The sequence below is a fragment of the Amblyomma americanum genome, chromosome 2 (genome assembly GCF_052857255.1).
Source record: "Amblyomma americanum isolate KBUSLIRL-KWMA chromosome 2, ASM5285725v1, whole genome shotgun sequence".
NCBI lineage: Eukaryota > Metazoa > Arthropoda > Arachnida > Ixodida > Ixodidae > Amblyomma > Amblyomma americanum.
In genome coordinates, this window is record NC_135498.1 from 48,775,819 (window position 1) to 48,792,940 (window position 17,122).

A 17,122-nucleotide genomic window follows, 5' to 3' on the forward strand; every position below is an offset into this window, starting at 1 on the left:
TATCCTTGTGGTAACGCAGATTTCAATAAGAGCTGGTGTAAATGCTGATGCCATTTGGAATGTTTAGTTATTTCGAGTGGGGGTGCAGAAGGCATAGTGTAGAGTGGGAACTGCCGAAACATTGTCAGTTTTCTTAATGTCTGCCCCTTTTACTCTTTATAATCCGTTCTTCACATTTCTGTCCAGATGTCCTGGCACTATAAGACTGCTAAGGCACCTTTCCTTATAACCACTTATAACCCCTGTTCAGACAAGCACTTTGTGGCTTCTGCATAGTGGGGACAGTTCTGCCTCAGGCTATGTTGTGAATCACGCCAAGTGCACCAGTGGGGACAGGCGACACTGCTGTCACTGAGTTTAATTCCTGCACTACGCAGAATGGCTTAAACACCAATTTTACTGCAAGAGCTGTTGTTAAACCTTCCACACTGCTTCACTGAAGCCTCTGTGAGGCACATCCGGTCTGTCTCTCTGAGGAAGTAGAAGAGGGAAGAAGCAGCAGTAGCTCCGAGTAATGCGCTAAACCTCTAGAAAATAACTTAGCCCAATTGTTTTGTTCATAAAATATCTGGGCACAGACTTGCGCATGTTGTGGGCAGCGCATTTGCGAGCACTGTGCGAAGTGCGTGCTCCCTATTGGTAATTAATTCAACTGGTTCGACCCACCACCTTTCGCGGGCTGTGGCTTATGGTCGCTTCGTTGGGGAGGTGATTCCAGGCTACATGCAGCGTCCGAGAGCCGTTTCGAAGTGTTTGGCGGTGTCTTGGCGACTGCACGTCCCACCTACTGACAACGAATGCTGCACGAGGCGCGATGCATGGCTGCGTGCACGGTGGTCACGTGATTGCTGGTGAGCGCCCAACAGTACTAGATATCTGCCCTATCTAATAATAACCTAGTAACGTTGGTGAGCGCCCTCACCACCCGAAGGCAACCTCGGTAGCGCGAGGCACGTGTGCGTGGCCTTGTGTACGTTCCCTCCCCATAGTTCTGGCGGCGCTTGACTGTGCTTTGGCACAGCCCAGCGCGAGGATACTGAGCCTCCTTGCCGTGTCGAAACTTAAAAGGCGCCTGACTGTTGTGCGATATATATATGTCATGCACTTTAAAGATTCCCAGGTGGTCGATATTATTCCGGGGCCTCTTTTCTTTCCCCTTCGTTAACTCCCACCTTCCTCGATCACGGACCGTTTGACACATGTCCATTAAGAAGGGAGGCAGTTACTGCGCCATTTCCTTTCCTGGAAAACTGCCAGTGGTTATATTAGACTTTCTGGGGGAGGAAATGGCGCAGTAGAAGGGAGACAGTTACTGCGCCATTTCCTTTCCTCAAAAACTGCCAATGGTTATATTAGTCTCTCTGGGGGAAGGAAATGGCGCAGTAACTGTCTCCCTTCTCGGTGAACACGCCAAAAGCGTTGTACGGTGCGGCCGGGACAGTGTGCCTTTTCTTTTCTCAAAATCAGTCGTCTTCCATCTCACACATGGGTTAGCTGGGCTCCTCTTGCCTCGTGTTAGCCGCCGACCGTGTCTTCTTGTGGCGACATCACAGTAAAGAACCCCAGGTAGTTGATATTTATCCGAAACCCTCATCTACGGCTCCCCTTTTTCCTCACGTACGGCGCCGCTGAGGTGGCCATCGCCATGTGAGACTGCGCCTTCCTTTCCTATACACCAATTTTTATTAGATTGCGGCTGACTTCCACGGGTATCTTGTTCGTTCTGTTTTAATAGTTTCGGTTTTGCGAGCCGGGTGCAGGACGTGACACGGCCGCCGTTGCCGCAACAACCACCGCAGAAATTGCCTGGCCATGCGTGCTCATTCCAGCGCAGGCAGGGGCAGAGAGTTAACATCCAAGAGCTCGCAGTCGCCGCTAATGCGCTCCTTTTCATGAGGACGGCTGGCATTCAGTTTGTGGAAGAATGTGGGAGCGAACACATTTTCCCATTCCAACTGTTGCCTCAGTACGATAATGCCCACAAGGCATAAGCGTCTTCAACTTTACGGTAGTAGTAACAACGGAATCATTGCGGGTGTCAAATTAGGTAGACACCCCCTGCAACTGTGCTGCACGTGGACCTTTTATGCACAATGCCGCCGTCAACCGTTCGTTCGTCTGGCAACTCGAATGACGTGTTGCCACTTTTGAAACGTCCTTCCTGCGGTGTATAAGGCGCGCCTTCTGCGGCTGCAGTGCGTCCCTTCGCCGTGGCGAACTGATTCCTGCCTGCTGCGAAGTCTTTGTGTGTGTGCCCTGGCTAGTTCTAGTGCGCGATGAGGCCTAGTGAACGATGAACGTGACGTCCCAGCCTCGCATTCCTTCGACGAAGGTACGGCGATAAGCGCCGGTGGTTCGCGCCTCCCCAGCATGGAGTACGGGTGGTGGCTCTCGCTCAGCGTGTTCGTCGTGTCAGTGCTGCTCCTGTTCTACCTGTTTGTGTGCAACATTCGGCGACTAAGGACGCGCAAGAACATCGGTGCCGTGGGCAGAGTGCTGCTTGTTATTGCCCATCCCGACGACGAGTGCATGTTCTTCGGTCCGACGGTGCTCGGTTTACTGCAGCGGAAATGCGACCTGTATGTCCTGTGCCTGTCGAACGGTGAGCGTGCGTGCTGGTGTACTGTGCTTCCTGTGCGCAGAGTGCGGTCTTCAACGCAATGCAGCGCTTTTGTTTCAGGCAAAAAAAAAAAAATTCCAGCCGATACCCGAAACCTGCGAGATCGAACGGCGGGCGTGATGCACTGTACCGTCCAGCCAGGCTGACCTGGGCACTTGCGCTAAAATTCTGGGGAATTCTGCGCATTAAGTAACATCACCAGCCGGTAGCCTGTTGTTGCGACAGGCTGCAGTTGCGCACGCGTAGACGAGCATAGCGCGCTCCGCGCGTGCTCTTTGTTTTTGTTATATATGTGACATTCTTGCAAATTACACTAGAAAACGCATTGCATGATTTGCCGGGCCTCTGCTGGAGGTAAAAAAAAATCGCTGCCGGTGCCGCCACCCCGTGACAGCGAATTGTGTGACGTTCTTCTTTGACCGGCAGTTTCGGATACCAGTACCAGCGTCAAAGCATTTTGCTTATGGCACATGATGGTTAACCGAGCAGGTTTCGTTCACTTTTGCTGAAGTAGTCCGGCGATTGTATCACTGCAGGCCCCTTCGGATTTGTCTAGGGAATGTCAGTGGTGCAGTGTAGACCAAAATACGCGACATTCGAGAACACCTGCTCATTCTGAGTTGCAGTGCTGATGTCTGTGTGGGCAGTATGGCTATATGGCTGCACTTTTGTGCTAGTATTGATTGTGACACCCAGCAGCTACAATCAGATATCGCTTATTTCTGCAGTGGACCACACACATACTTTGAGCAAGTCTGATCGGTGCGACACATATTACGTGAAGATGGTAGTTTTTCCTTCTGATTATTGCCATCCTCTGTCTTATGTGAAGGGTGTGGTAATCACGCTTTTGATATATGTGGCAAAGAAGCTGTCTTGCCTAAGTTACCTTGCATGTTGAGCACTTTTCTAGAGCATAATGCGTACATCTGCGAAGCATGCATTCGTTCGCCCTTTTGGTAACTTTCTTTGTGTTGGCTCCAATTACTGCTACCATATAATTTGCAATGAATAGCCTGAGCTTATATTTATTTTGAACACTCTGTGAAAAACTGTAATTAGGCAGATGAAATGAATGCAGAAAACCGCTTTTAAAATTGACACATCAGCATTTTTCGAAGTGCTGGTGTGGCTCTGGAGAGCATGATTTCGTATGCTTGTTTTGTGTGTATTAGTGCTTTAAAAGGCTTCAAATACAGCCGCCGCAGTGGCTGAGTAGTCTCTGCTGCTGGCTCGAAATACGCTGGTTCGATCCTGGCTGCGGTGGTTGCATTTTTGATGGAGGCGAAATGCAAGAGGCCCGTGTACTGTGCAGTGTCAGTGCACACTAAAGGTCCGCAAGTGGTCGAAATTTTCCGGAGTCCTCCATTTAGTCATCCCTTATAGCCTTAGTCGTTCTGGAACGTTAAACCCTATAGAACCAAACCAAAAGGCTTCAAGTACGCCCGATTGTTTATGTCATGACTGCATTTTACAGAAGTGGGCCAGATGAAGCATAATTGAGACTCTGAAAGTAGTGTACAGTTATGATGACCCAACAGAACGTGCATACTTAGTCCTCTGGGAAAGTGGAATTTCGGTGAAATCTAGGCATATTCCATACAAAAATCTGGAGCTTTTCCTCCCACTGGATTATAATTTGTGACTAAAGAGGATAGGAAGCATGAATTCAGTTTCCGTTGCATTTTCCAGGCAACTACTACCGCCAGGGAAGCGAAAGAAAAGAGGAGCTGCACAGCAGCTGTTGTTCTTTGGGCATCCCGAGTGAAAACCTGATCATTGTACAACACAGGTTTGTGGCATTGGTGTTTTCGATGGCCTTTACTAAGCACAGTGTTGCGAAAGCTGCATTGAAAACTGTGGCAGGGAGCAGGTTCAGGGTCAAGGCTCTGTGAGCACCAAGCCTACGCCACGAGCTCGCTTTTATTACCATGTTTAAGAAAAAAAACCCTGCTGTCAAACCAAGACGACAACAATGAGCAAAGAGCTTGTGATATCTTGAATCGCAAGATATATACAGGCACCTAGAAAAGTTCAAATTACGAAATCAACTTGATGGCCTGCCAGTGCGAGCAGATGGTGAGAATGTTTTTTTGTGTGTGTGTGGTTTCTTTTTTGTGCAAACTTCTGTGGCCACTTGTGCTCAGAAATGACACAGGACAAAGCATAAAAGTTAACTGTTTTCCTGTGCCTGTTCCCCCCCCCATATCCTTTCTTTTTTTTAAATAAATTAGTAGTCTTTTTGAGTGGCCCTGCGGCATGTCTTGCATTCTTATTTAATCTCGTTCATTGCACATATGCTGTTACTAATATTTTATTTTTTGTCATTGAGAGCAGTGGATACTGTGCTTACACGTGCAGTGAATTCATTAACACCTACCCCACTTTCAAGCAAAGAATTTTTGTGTGTAAACCACAATGGTGCCCATCTTTTCGACAAAAAAATATATAGAAAAGCATTGTGTAAATAGAACTCCCCCTTCCGTTCTCTCAACAATAGCCAATAAATTTGTCCTCGTGGACTTCATTGATTCTATACTGAGTGTTACTTTCGTTTTCTTTTAGCAACATGCCTGACGATCCAGAATGCATGTGGAACTCGAACCTTGTGGGTAGGATTGTGCAGAAATACGTGAAGTGCCTCTGTGTTGACTCCGTAAGTGAAACTTTCCCTTGCCAAAGGAAGTGGAACCATTATATATATTTTTTAATTCATTGTTTACCATTTTATGCATTTTTTCTTTGCTCTGCAGGTCATCACGTTTGACCAGTCTGGAGTCAGTGGCCACCTGAATCACATAGCAATCCACAAGGGAGTCGTGTAGGTCATGTAGTATGACATTAGCTCCTGCATTCCCCCTCTAGAACTATTTCAAGAGAAATGGAACGCAATTCAAAGCGATGCTTAGTGCCCGTATGCAATGTTAGATTAATTTTTTGTCCCCTTGCATGATTGTGATCTCGTAAACTTTCTCTCCTTGTAGGGGCATACTCAAGAAGCATCTTGCTCCTGCTGGTATGTATTGACAAAAGTACCATGTTGCTGATTTGTGGAGACAGGGCTCTTGAGTTGCTTTGCCTTACGTTTTTGTTTCTTTGTCCTTATGTGAAGGCTGCAGGCTCTTTGTACTTGAGTCGGTAAACAAGCTACGGAAGTATGTTGGCTTGCTGGATGTGCCTTTGAGCTACATTCTCTCGGAGCATGCCTATGTGCTTCCGTGGAGCATGGTGTCCCTTGTTAAGGTGAGTTGATCTGTAATGGAGAAATGGAAAGATGCTGAGAGGCATGGTGGGGCATTGCCACACAAACTGAGCATGTAGGTTTATAGTCTGGAATGTGACAATGCCTCATCAGCCATGAGTGTGTAAAAAATCAGACGGTATTTATTCAAATGTTATTACGCGGCTGTGATAATATCCTGAGGGTTGCTTTTAAGAGTGTGGAAGAGGGAAAAAGAATTCAGTTACTTAATAATGTTGATTAGATTATAATACCAAGAGCTGCGGTGGCTCGGCTGGTTTGGCTGGTGATCCCAATGTTGTGGATTTGATCCCGGCCATGGTGGCCGTATTTCAATCAAGCTTAAATACAAAAACTCCCATGTGCTGCAATGTCAACATGCATTGGAAAACCTTAGGTGGTCTAAATTAATCTGAAGCTGTCCACCATGTCTATCATAGCCGATGTGTCGCTTTGGGACGTTACATCCCACAATTTAAAATTTTTGACAGAAAAAAATAACTAAGTAAATGGGTACATACCATAATTATTATTTTGTTCTTTCCAAAAATTCCTGTTCGAGGTCAGTAGCGGCAGTCTACAGTGGTGATATCTGACAGCAGATGCGATGTTCAGCAAATGCTATTGGTTGCTTCCACAGTGATTGGTTGAAGGGTTTCGTTCATGTGTATTTTTCTTGTACTGCAAATAACACTACAGTCATGCAGATATGCAAGGGTGTCATGTTGCTAGAGGAAAGCTTGCGCTTCATCATCTTATACTTGGCACACAGAACCAAACTGTTTCAAGTTTCAAAGCACTTTTTCATCTGGAACGCAAACTGAGGAGATACCCTCCTTCCAATAAGATTGTGCTGGCAGAAAAGATAGCAACCGGAAGCCCATCCTTTGTAGTGTCCTTCCGTCCATTAAGATTAGGTGATTCATCCTTATCTTGCTGCCAGATAAAATGAAGGGGCCATTTTGGCCTTGCGGAAAGAGAGTCAACGAAGACAGTCAGCCCAAGTATTTTGTACGCTCGCTTGCGGTTATAATCAGCCTTGGGCATAGGTCATTTTATCTTAATTACTACGACCCAGTTCTCCACTCTTTCTTGATAGCTTAATGAGGCTTTGAAAGGGCTCTAATAAAGTTGCGGTATGTATGAGACGTTAAAGGATGCTACTTCTTGAATATCCTCCAGCAAGAATTTTTGAAATGCACTTACTAGAAGCCAAATTTTGAATTTCATCGTCTTCGTGCCTTTTCCTCTCCTCTCGTCACTTTTTGCATGCTGAAAGGTCGGAGCTTCCTGGCCCTCCGAAGCTACGCGGCTTACTGGCTGTGGCCATGGTTGCTGCCTGATGTCTAAAAGATTCTAACCAATAGCCATCTCTGAACTGGTATACGCAGGAGCGTGCAACGGAGGAGGGTGCAAGCATGAAAACGTCGCCAAAAAGGGCTCGCCCGCCTTTGCACATGATTGTGGGTTCTCTGCTGCATGCAGAGGTGTATTACTTGGCTCAGGTGTTCATGACAACACAATGCAGTGATTGAGGGTTCATGTGCTGTCCTCGGACGGTGTTTCAGAGCCCCCTTAAAGGGATACTGAATTAAAAATCTGAGAGTATTGAGAAACGTGGAAGCACCATGTTTTCATTCTTAAGATATGATTACCCTAGTATAAAGTCATGGCCCCGTTTATTATGGTCGGATCGGTGTATTTTTTATGTTTTGTGAGCGGCTTCCAGGTCATACTCCGTTCACTCCTGGCTACCAGCTGGCGGGCATGATGTCATGGCTACCCTCAGTAGTGCCTTAGGCAAGCTGGTTGGCAGTGCACAGTTGCGGATTCCCTGTCTCATGCCATGCTTACAAGCGTCTATACTAAACGTTGCAAGAATGCATGGAGAGTCCAAAAGCTCGAACAGTGCTTTAGGTGCAGTATCATACGTGGAAGCCTGATATAAATGTGGTTTTACGGGTCAGTTGAAGCATTACAAAATCGCTCATGCCTTGAACGTTCTTCTAGTGGGCGTGAGATAGCTGTGCTGGTACAATCTCTGTTGCGACTTTGGCTCACCATCGCTGCAGATAGTGGGGATTTATTAATTCTGACCAAATTAGGCAAGTTGTCACCCAAAGAACACAAGCACAAGAGATAGGCAGAGGAATTTGAAGCGTGGACATGAGGAAGCCGAACGAAATGAACTGTGCATCGAAACAAAAGCATGTCAAACGCGTCTACTTTCGTGCACTTTGTGCTGGTGATAGCTTGCAATGGGTAGGGTTGATGTCTCATCTTGTATTGTGGGAGCTTTCACACGCAGCTGCTAGGTGGGGTGGTTCGAGAAATATTCGTTAAAATAATTACGTTCCATTTATTTTTCTTCCAAAAAAAGCGGTTTTGGTTACTGCCAGCGCCATTTTGGCCAGAAGTCTCGGCAGCATATTTCAGTTCACTATTCCTCTAAGCTTAGGTAGCGTTCTTACATAAAAAAAAAAGACCAATTAATTACTTAACTAAATTGATTTATTATTTGTGCACATATTTCCTTAAGCAGATTTAAAATGCATTGAAAACATGGTTGGTCAACTGAAGCTTTGAAATTTAATTTAACTGACCACAGGCATGGATTATTGAACCATTTGAGTTTGAATCGTCAGTATCCAGCTATACTGACTAGTGTATATTCGCGTGTTGGACTTGACAAAGTTGCAAGTGCCTGCCCATCTTAGCAACATTGATGGTCTAGCCTAATTTCAGGTCCGGAGAAGTATAGCGAAATCATAGGCTCTTTGAGAACTTTAGCCATGTATTGGCTATTGCTTTGCATGGTGATATGTCGTGCTGAAATCATACGATGAGAAAAACAGTAAAAGGTATACAAAGGTTCTCCTTTTTGCAATTGTTTTGGATGCAAGCCTGTTTCCCATGTTGTTTATTTATTTACAAAATACTGCAGCCCTAGGGCCAAGCAGAGTGAGCAATATTACAAGAACAGCCAAGGTGATAACAATTGCCAGTACGTCAAAATTCAACGAATAACACTCTCTACAAGAACCTGACATGCGCACAAAGAACATGTAAGCAATAAGGGTTAACAGGGATCGCTCAAAAAACAGCATCGTCCAAGAATAAAAGGTGGGAAAAAAAAAGTAAGGCGCAGACAGCCAAGTGCCAAGAAAAATAGGGACACTGCTTTTCTAGCCTGCCTTCTTTCAGGTCATTTGTTTATTTGAAACACACAACTAGCCTATGTACTGAGACCATTGCAAAGCTGCCGATAAAATCAATACATTGGGAATAGCAAGTTCAATAGTTGTATTTTACACGGACTACCAAGTGTTATGGTTAAAAGGAAAAAAAAAAAGATATGTATGAAGAGTTTTGCGGTTATACAGAAGAAGAGAGAGGGAATAAGCTCTAGCTTTGTTCACACAGGGAAGGAAAACTACTGAAGTGTGTTCATACACTATATTCTCACCTTTTGAGAGTGCGAGTTTTTATAGCCGAGAGCACTGAGTACCTTTTACTACTAGTAGTTTGTTCAAAGCATTTAACCTTGCATGAATGATTTGAGCAAGTCTTTTGCATTCATTAATTTTTTTTTTTCTGATTTTCGCAGGTTGCACTCTACAAGCATAAGAGTCAGATGCTGTGGTTTCGCCACTTGTACAGCTTTTTCTCCCGCTATATGGTTGTAAACACGCTGTCTGAAGTCATCGCTGATGAAAGCAAGGATGACTGATTTATGGACTTCCTGTTGCCGGCTGGCTTGATCAAAAAAAATTTTTCCGTCCCTTTTACTCCTCTTCGCCGTCTTTACCTCGGTGAATTGAGACTGGAGTGCAGGTCCACTTAATTGTAGAAAAGTGGTGCTCACAGAGCAGAGTCATTAGTGTGTTTTGTTCATTGATGATGCCACTACATATTAGCATTATTTTTACACTAGGTCTCTAGGTGCTCGTCATTTGTTTGGCTGGACATTTTGAAGATTTTTTTTTTTAATAAAATGTTAGGTGTTCTTTATGTATATTGAGTGGCTTTTTTCTCATTCTGCAACTTTTGTAGAATGCGAATAAAAGGAGTGATGCTTGGTTGCAGAATGTCAGGAGCTCTAGTTGTGTGGCTATGCATATGTTCGATGACAAAAAGCTGTTGAGCAGAATTTCTAATCTGAATAGCCGGTTAAAGAATTAACAAAAATGACCCATGGATGATGGTTTTTCATTATCAAGAACCCTTTGCAGGCTACAAAAAGCATTTGATTCAGTGTAAACGTCAGTTATGCAGGCGTTCGGCCAACCAAAGCATTGAGAATCCACACACTACTTACCAGAAAATACAGTAAAAGCTCATTTCGAACTTCAAGGGACCGGAAAAAATGTTTGAATTATCTGAAAGTTCGAATTCTCAATTTACCCCCAAAGAAACTGTCAAGACGTGTTTGTATCATGGTATTTAGTTGGTAAAAGGCTGGCCGATTGTTGCCTGATCTTGAGATGAGACCAATGCGGCAATGACTATTTTTCACGTTTCTATCAATGCTTTATTGCATGCATACTGTGCATACTACATTCTTCAATTACTGAAGTCTTCAGATAACAGACTCTACACAGGATGGCAAATTATGTGGCTATCATGGCAATCTGCACGTTTAAAACCTGCTGGTCAAGATTTCTTTTTACAACAGACTGAACAAGTAGTTCTCACTTTTGAATTCCATTGAGTCATTGGATTGCATCGATTTCCTCTTGACTATGTTTCCGCTATTAAGCCCCCCTAATGGGTCCAAGCAGGCTTCGTGCCTGACACATCACAGCTAGCAGTTCCACGGCACTTTTATAGCTTAGCGTGGCTGGACATTTTTCAAGAGCTTAATTCATGAATTCTTTTGGCCAGCTGCACTGCATGTGGAACCTGAAAAGGTTTCAGGATATTAAAGCATTCATACATTTTAAAAATTGGCAGAATTGTCACAAAGTTGCAGAAAAATGTGTTTAGCTTTCATGAGCGCTTGAAAAATGCAATACATGACTTTATGGAGAGACAGAGAGGGAGACTAGACTTCACTCTGCACACATTTACATTTACTCCTTCAGCAGCTCTCTGTTGTAAGCCTCAAATTTCTCCACGAGGTGTTCGGGAATGTCGACGTCCTTGAGGTTTTCCATGCCGGGCTCTGGCTCGTCGCTAATAAGGATGTCGACCAGATTTTCGCACGCCACAACCACAGGGCGACAGCTTTCCACCTTGTGCAACTCTCGCAGCACATAATAGGCTCCAGAGTTCTTGATCTGCTCTCTGCACTTCTTAGTGGCACACAGCTGCAATACGTAAAAGAAGCATTGTCACTGGTGTTCTTTACCTTAAACATCAAAGAAAAACAGCCCCTGCAAATGTACGATTTTTTAAGTGGCTAAAAACACACGCTACAGAAAGTTTCTCCGACTTAAATTTGTTTACCATATGAAAGTCTTTACATGTGCCTTCAGACATACATTAATTCCATGACCCTCTTCTTTGCATCCGGTTCAACTTTGCCAACGGTAGCAGTATGATATGATTTCTGCTAGAGACTTGCTGCTTGAGGTCATGAAAACAAACACTGAAATGGGATAAAATTTAATTGCCGTGTTCATAATTGTTAAACGTTAGCAGGAAACAACCCTGCATGGCTTTAGAACTGAAGTTGCTGCTTGGCTCCACACTTAAAGAATGCTTTGCTTTCTGATGCTTCAACATTGTTCCCATGTGTGTTACAAGTATCCAGCACTCTACGAGTTCAGCAACTGATGAGAAATCCATGTTATTTGTGTATGAACAGTTGTCACATGGTGTTGCCGTAAGCCGGAGAGCTCTATCTGCTAACTGCATGGAGTTTTTCGCTTCTACTCAGAGCACACGTCTCGCACTACACTTAGGTGTTGGCTAACCTGAAGGATGCCTTGCAATTTGTTATCATTACAGTGAAGTGCTCACTGTACCTGAGTGATTGCCTCGATGAGCATCTGGCGAATTTCAGGGTTCTCTTCCCGCTGCTTGTCGCTGCCCAGATATTGAAGTTCCAATGGCAACTTCTCCATCTCGTCATCGTCTAGCTCCTCGGGGCCCACGAGGGGATAAAGCAGCCGAGAAAGGATGTCCACATCGGGACCCAGGAGCCACTCGTTACTCTCTGCAAGGACAGATTGCTTTGTGAGGTGCCACTGACTGAAATGACGATGCTCTGTATCACATTTCATGTACAACGTTGTAGAAGCTATGCAAGTACTAGCATGCCCGCAAGAGCATATCGCTCCCCTCTGTATCACTTGCACTTCTCAAAGCCTTGGTGAAGGTTTTGATGAAAACATGGAGCGGCATAACCCGAAGCACTGCAAATCATAGACAAGGCATTCAGTAACTGGCCTGTCTGATTATAAATTTAACCAATGGTGAACTACTTTTTGGGTGTGAATGGAGTCTTAGCAAATAGAGGTGCCAGTTGTGCATCATTCAGCCGCACATCGCTCTCACTTCTTGAGGTCTTGGTGACCTTGTATCTCCGGGTATGTTGATATTTTTCCAGCAAAAAGACGCATTTGTTGCTTGAGGAAACTGCGTTTAAAAAATTTCACACCACTCGGTTCAAATCCGTGAAATCTACACCAAAAGTGGCTCTGTGTTGACGCACTGCAGTGTACTTTCATCAGCCAATGATGAAAACACCTTTTTTTTCTTCTTTCAATTTCTGGCCTTTTCTAGCTTATAAAAGCTCAATTTTCAGTGAAAGTAGTATATTTGCTGTTTGAATGTAGTAATCTATCAATGCAGGCCAACTTCAATTTGCCTTTCTAAGGATCCCCGCAAACTAAAAATGGTTAGGCAGAGAACTCCGTGACCACATATACCCCTACGTGCTCATAAAGCTCAAAACTGTAAGTGCAGAAGTCTGCGCCCATCCATAAAAACACGTGCAAACTTCAGAGGGCAGAGTTAATGATCCATGACCTAAGTCCATTAAGTGGCTGCCATATTTGCCCAAATCACGTCAACAGTGCAAAGCCTAAATGCATACACTGTAATGTTAGGAGAAAGGGCCCTGAAAGGACTCTGAACAGATCTGCCTGCAAGCCACACATGCGCTAGTCCCCAAAGGCCGAAGTACACAGCTGTCTGGGCTGCACCCACTCCGCTCCACAACGCAGGAAAGTCAGGTCAGTCTTCTCCGTCGTTAAAGCATCCGTGAATCAACAACAACCTGTTCTGTAGCAAACACGCAACACAGTTGTTGCTGCAGCTGTCCCTTTCCGACATGTTACATACTGGCAGTATCAAGAAGGGAGGGGACGGAGGAGCTTTTTATTTTTCTTTTGTGAGTGCAGTCATCATCCACATCATTTGGCAGTGCTACGTACAGTAATGGTGCCAAGGGGAGGCAAAGGGTGCCAGTCGCCACTCTCCAAACTTGCCGAGCTACAGAAAAATCTGTCGAGCACTTCGCTCGGCACAATGCACTGGACCCCCTCTTTGTAATGTGTAACTTTCCACTTCTGCTGCATTCTGTTAATTTAATTTTCATGAAGAGCAGTGCCACAGAAGCATCATGCCTACTCAACATTTATTGCCCTTCTCCCATCTCCTTGTTCTCCATGCCACCCCACCACGAATGTCATGTCCCCATCCTTATTTGTCCACCACATAAAGCTACCAGTATTATCCATTCCATCTAGGTATTTTTTTTTTAGTATTGAAGTTATGGTGGTTATTATTTCATGTCTTCACCACTTTTGGCTTGTTAGAAATTTCAGCTTCATTAACAGCGAGGCTATGTTTTGCAAGACCAAGAACTGTCGGTCAAGCTTGTCTCCGCTATTGGTTCGCGGCGAACATTCAACGTGGCAGCTTTCATGGTGTTGACACTTCATCAGGTTCAACTTGCTGACCAGTGCATTGGTTTACAGGGCAGCAGAAGTGACATTATTGGCGAAACTAAACAGACATACATGGAAAAAAAAGATATGCAGCGTTTTAAGTACAAAAACTATCTTTCCACATGTGTGAAAGTTATGAACAGCCAGCAAGATCTGCTGAAGAATGAAAGACATGCACAAGATCAAACAGACCTGTCTCAAAGCAGCAGTTGCGCAATACTCCAGCAGCACCATGTTTTCGGACTGTAGATGTTTCCAGAGTGAGGAACGGGAAAACCATCTGGATCCTCTTGGCTGCTTGATTCAGAAACCACCTATAATAATCGGGACATTCTATATTAACCTTCAGGCAAAGTATTATTCAGAAAGCATTAGAAATCATGTAGGAGGGTTCTTCACTAGTGAGAGCAAAACTACTAGCAAAACAGGGATTCCTCTCAGACCTACAGCCTCACCTGAAAAGCAGCAAAGTTTACAAGCCAGCTCTGTTTCTAGGCGCTCTGCAGCATGAACTTAAACAAAAAGCAAAAACAACAACAATAAAAAACAAGTACACAACAATGATTCTTGGTTCATTGGAATTTCGAGTTTTCTTCCAAAGTTCGCCTATCCAAGATCACTCATAATAATAATTGGTTTTTTTGGGGGGGGGAAAGGAAATGGCGCAGTATCTGTCTCATATATGGCTGGACACCTAAACTGCGCCCCGTCAAGGAAGGGATAAAGGAGGGAGTGAAAGAAGAAAGGAAGAAGAGGTGCCGTAGTGGAGGGCTCCGGAAGAATTTCGACCACCTGGTGATCTTTAACGTGCACTGACATCGCACAGCACACGGGCGCCTTAGCGTTTTTCCTCCATAAAAAACGCAGCCGCCGCTCAAGAACTTGTTTTCAGCACAAGAACAGAGCACAGAAAGACAAGTGCTGTGCTCCGTCCCCATGCTGCTACATGCTGTCGAAAACGATGCAACGCCAACTAGCCCCATAGCATGTCATGGTCAGGAACTGTACTGTGACTACCTGACTGCTGTTCCACTCTTAGTTTACAGAACAGTGTGAATTGAGAGCACATACTGCCACAGTATCAGGCATGTTCTCATTAAACTTTCTGCTGTGTGAACACAGGTCTATTTACCTGGTCTGTTTTGAAAAGGTCTAATTTATGCAGTTAATCTACTGAAAATGACAGTTTTCAGTAGTTGAGTAACAGCAATAAAGGAAAATTAAAGCATCTTCTAAAAAGATGCATTCATTTCTTGCATGAAAAGAGCAAGAAAATAAAGAAGACTCATTAATTTGAACCTCTGGCTTCTTTGAGCTTATGCTTTGGCCTCAAACACGAACTGCATTAAAATGAAAAGGCTCAATTAATTCAAACTCCAAATAATTTGGACAAACTTTCGGTCTACGAATTATCAATGTTCACTGTACAATGTTTTATGCGCCCACCATATTGATATTTTCCTGACCAGACAATCACCCAACCTGGGTCAGGTTCACTGCTGATTCACTCACTTTCTGACATTATCCAGCTGTGACAGGTTTGAAAACGCAAAGCTGATATGGTCGTATTTCTGGTCAGATCTTGAGGCAAGCACCTCCAGGAGGTCATCACACTTGTTCATCCTGTCCACCACAGCCCAAACCTTTTCTGCACCATGCCTGCTTCGGGTGAGGTTCGAAAGAATGGCGCAGCAGTGAAGTGTCGCTGGACTGTCAGTATTTGACAGCACAATCTTGAGCAAGTGTTCCAGCAGGCCCCCATAGTCATGTTCAAGTAGGTGCTCGGAAATGGAAGAATCTGATGTAAAGTTGGTCAAACACTTGCACGCTTTCAAAGCTGTCTCTGCATCTTCATCATGTATTAGCAGAGCTACAGCTTTGGCCAAGTCATCCAAGTTTCTGTGGAGAATTGAAAGTCCATCTTCTGTGTCTGTGAGTCCTGTAAACAAAAATGCACAGTTCTTAATTGAGGGCTCTATAGTTGCAGAGGCAGAACAAGGAGAGGTTTTCAGTCATCTCCTCCTCCGTAAAACTTCAATTTTCGTTTCCCTCCTACATATTAGCTGGCGAGGTGTATTGAGCCAGTTCCTTTACATACATGTATGTACGTACTTATCCTGCCTCGTTTGAAAACAAAAAAACCTGGACTGCGCCTGTGCTTCAGTATGCATCGTGAATTTTTTTTTTTTAGGGCTGCACAAACCATACAGTTGATATGTACGCAGCCTCCGCACAGAAAACATCTTTGACATGAAAAACACCGACCTCAACAAGTCACAAGCTGCACTACCGAAGTGAGCGCAGCTGGTTAACTTGAATAGACCTTTTCGTGGTGTAAAGAATGTGACGTCAAAGGGTCGTGGCCCGATGGGCAAAATCGTCCAGTTTCGCTTCTGAACCGGTTTTGTTTGTGACAAGCGCTCTCCCGCTGCCTTTCTTCTACGCCGCATGTTTTGTCCACGCGGCCACGAACACGTGCGCTGATGACGCCGGACGAGTGAGGTCTATTTAAGGATCTCTATTTTGCATTTCCACAAACTGCGTTCTCTTGCCATTAGTGGGTGCACAAGCTTCATTTACACATGGAACTTCTCACAGTGTATCCCGTTATTTCGAGATTAATAAACTAAACTAGTTCGCCAAGCCATCGGTGGGCTTGGAAAACAGGCTGGATATGAATGGGGTTGCAGTAAAGTCGGGTTACTGCCAACCACACTCAAAAGCTGCTCCAATACTACGCAGTGCACCCTACCAATACGGCACTCACGTTGTTGAACCCATTGCAAGCATTACACTCGCCATTGACGACTCTCAACACACCCTTCCGATGCGCACATGCGGACAGCATCGTTGCTCGGCGTACTCATAACACTTCGGAAATGGGTACAGAAAAAAATCGTTTACATCAACCAACTTCCCCCCCGCTGGCACACGCACACCAACCTGCAACGTAAGATAGCGCCCGCTGTTTCACGATCGGTGCGCTCTTCACTAGTAACTGCACGAGTTCGCTCTCAGGTGTCATCCTGGCACGGCAGTCCGCTGATGTGCAAATTGTCGAAAACTACACGACAAAAATCACAAAGTTCGCAGCACGAACCGCTGAGTTTGATGAAACTAACGAAACACACGAAACAGACAAGGTTTCTGAAAGTTGAAACACATGCGAACACGTGCGGAGCGCAAGGGACACGAGACGAATGCTGCGTTTCCGTTTCGTCACTTCCGCTAGAAAAACCTAAAAGACAAATAAACAAAAATAAAAGAATATTGTTTTAGTAGAGTAAACTGTTTTACACTTCCGTTTTGTACATACGCGCATTAATGCTCTCTAGTGAACGCTATTTCCTTTTCATTTCGCTC

The 17,122-nt window shown here is 44.7% G+C and overlaps 2 protein-coding genes across 2 annotated transcripts; one reads left to right on the plus strand and one right to left on the minus strand.

The window, feature by feature from the left end:
• Positions 1-2,128: 2,128 nt before the first annotated feature.
• Positions 2,129-9,876, plus strand: LOC144121186 (N-acetylglucosaminyl-phosphatidylinositol de-N-acetylase-like). Its single transcript, XM_077654257.1, has 7 exons — positions 2,129-2,602; positions 4,313-4,412; positions 5,186-5,276; positions 5,374-5,441; positions 5,605-5,636; positions 5,733-5,863; positions 9,469-9,876. Exons 1-7 carry the CDS (start codon positions 2,371-2,373, stop codon positions 9,589-9,591), a joined length of 777 nt encoding a protein of 258 aa, XP_077510383.1. The 5' UTR covers positions 2,129-2,370; the 3' UTR covers positions 9,592-9,876.
• Positions 9,877-10,011: 135 nt separating this feature from the next.
• LOC144121184 (protein HGH1 homolog) lies at positions 10,012-16,961 on the minus strand. The gene is made up of 5 exons (XM_077654252.1): positions 16,703-16,961; positions 15,272-15,698; positions 13,952-14,073; positions 11,831-12,021; positions 10,012-11,170 (listed from the first exon to the last, which is right to left on the minus strand). The coding sequence occupies exons 1-5, from the start codon at positions 16,782-16,784 to the stop codon at positions 10,934-10,936; spliced, it is 1,059 nt and encodes a 352-aa protein (XP_077510378.1). The 5' UTR covers positions 16,785-16,961; the 3' UTR covers positions 10,012-10,933.
• Between the last annotated feature and the right edge of the window lie 161 nt (positions 16,962-17,122).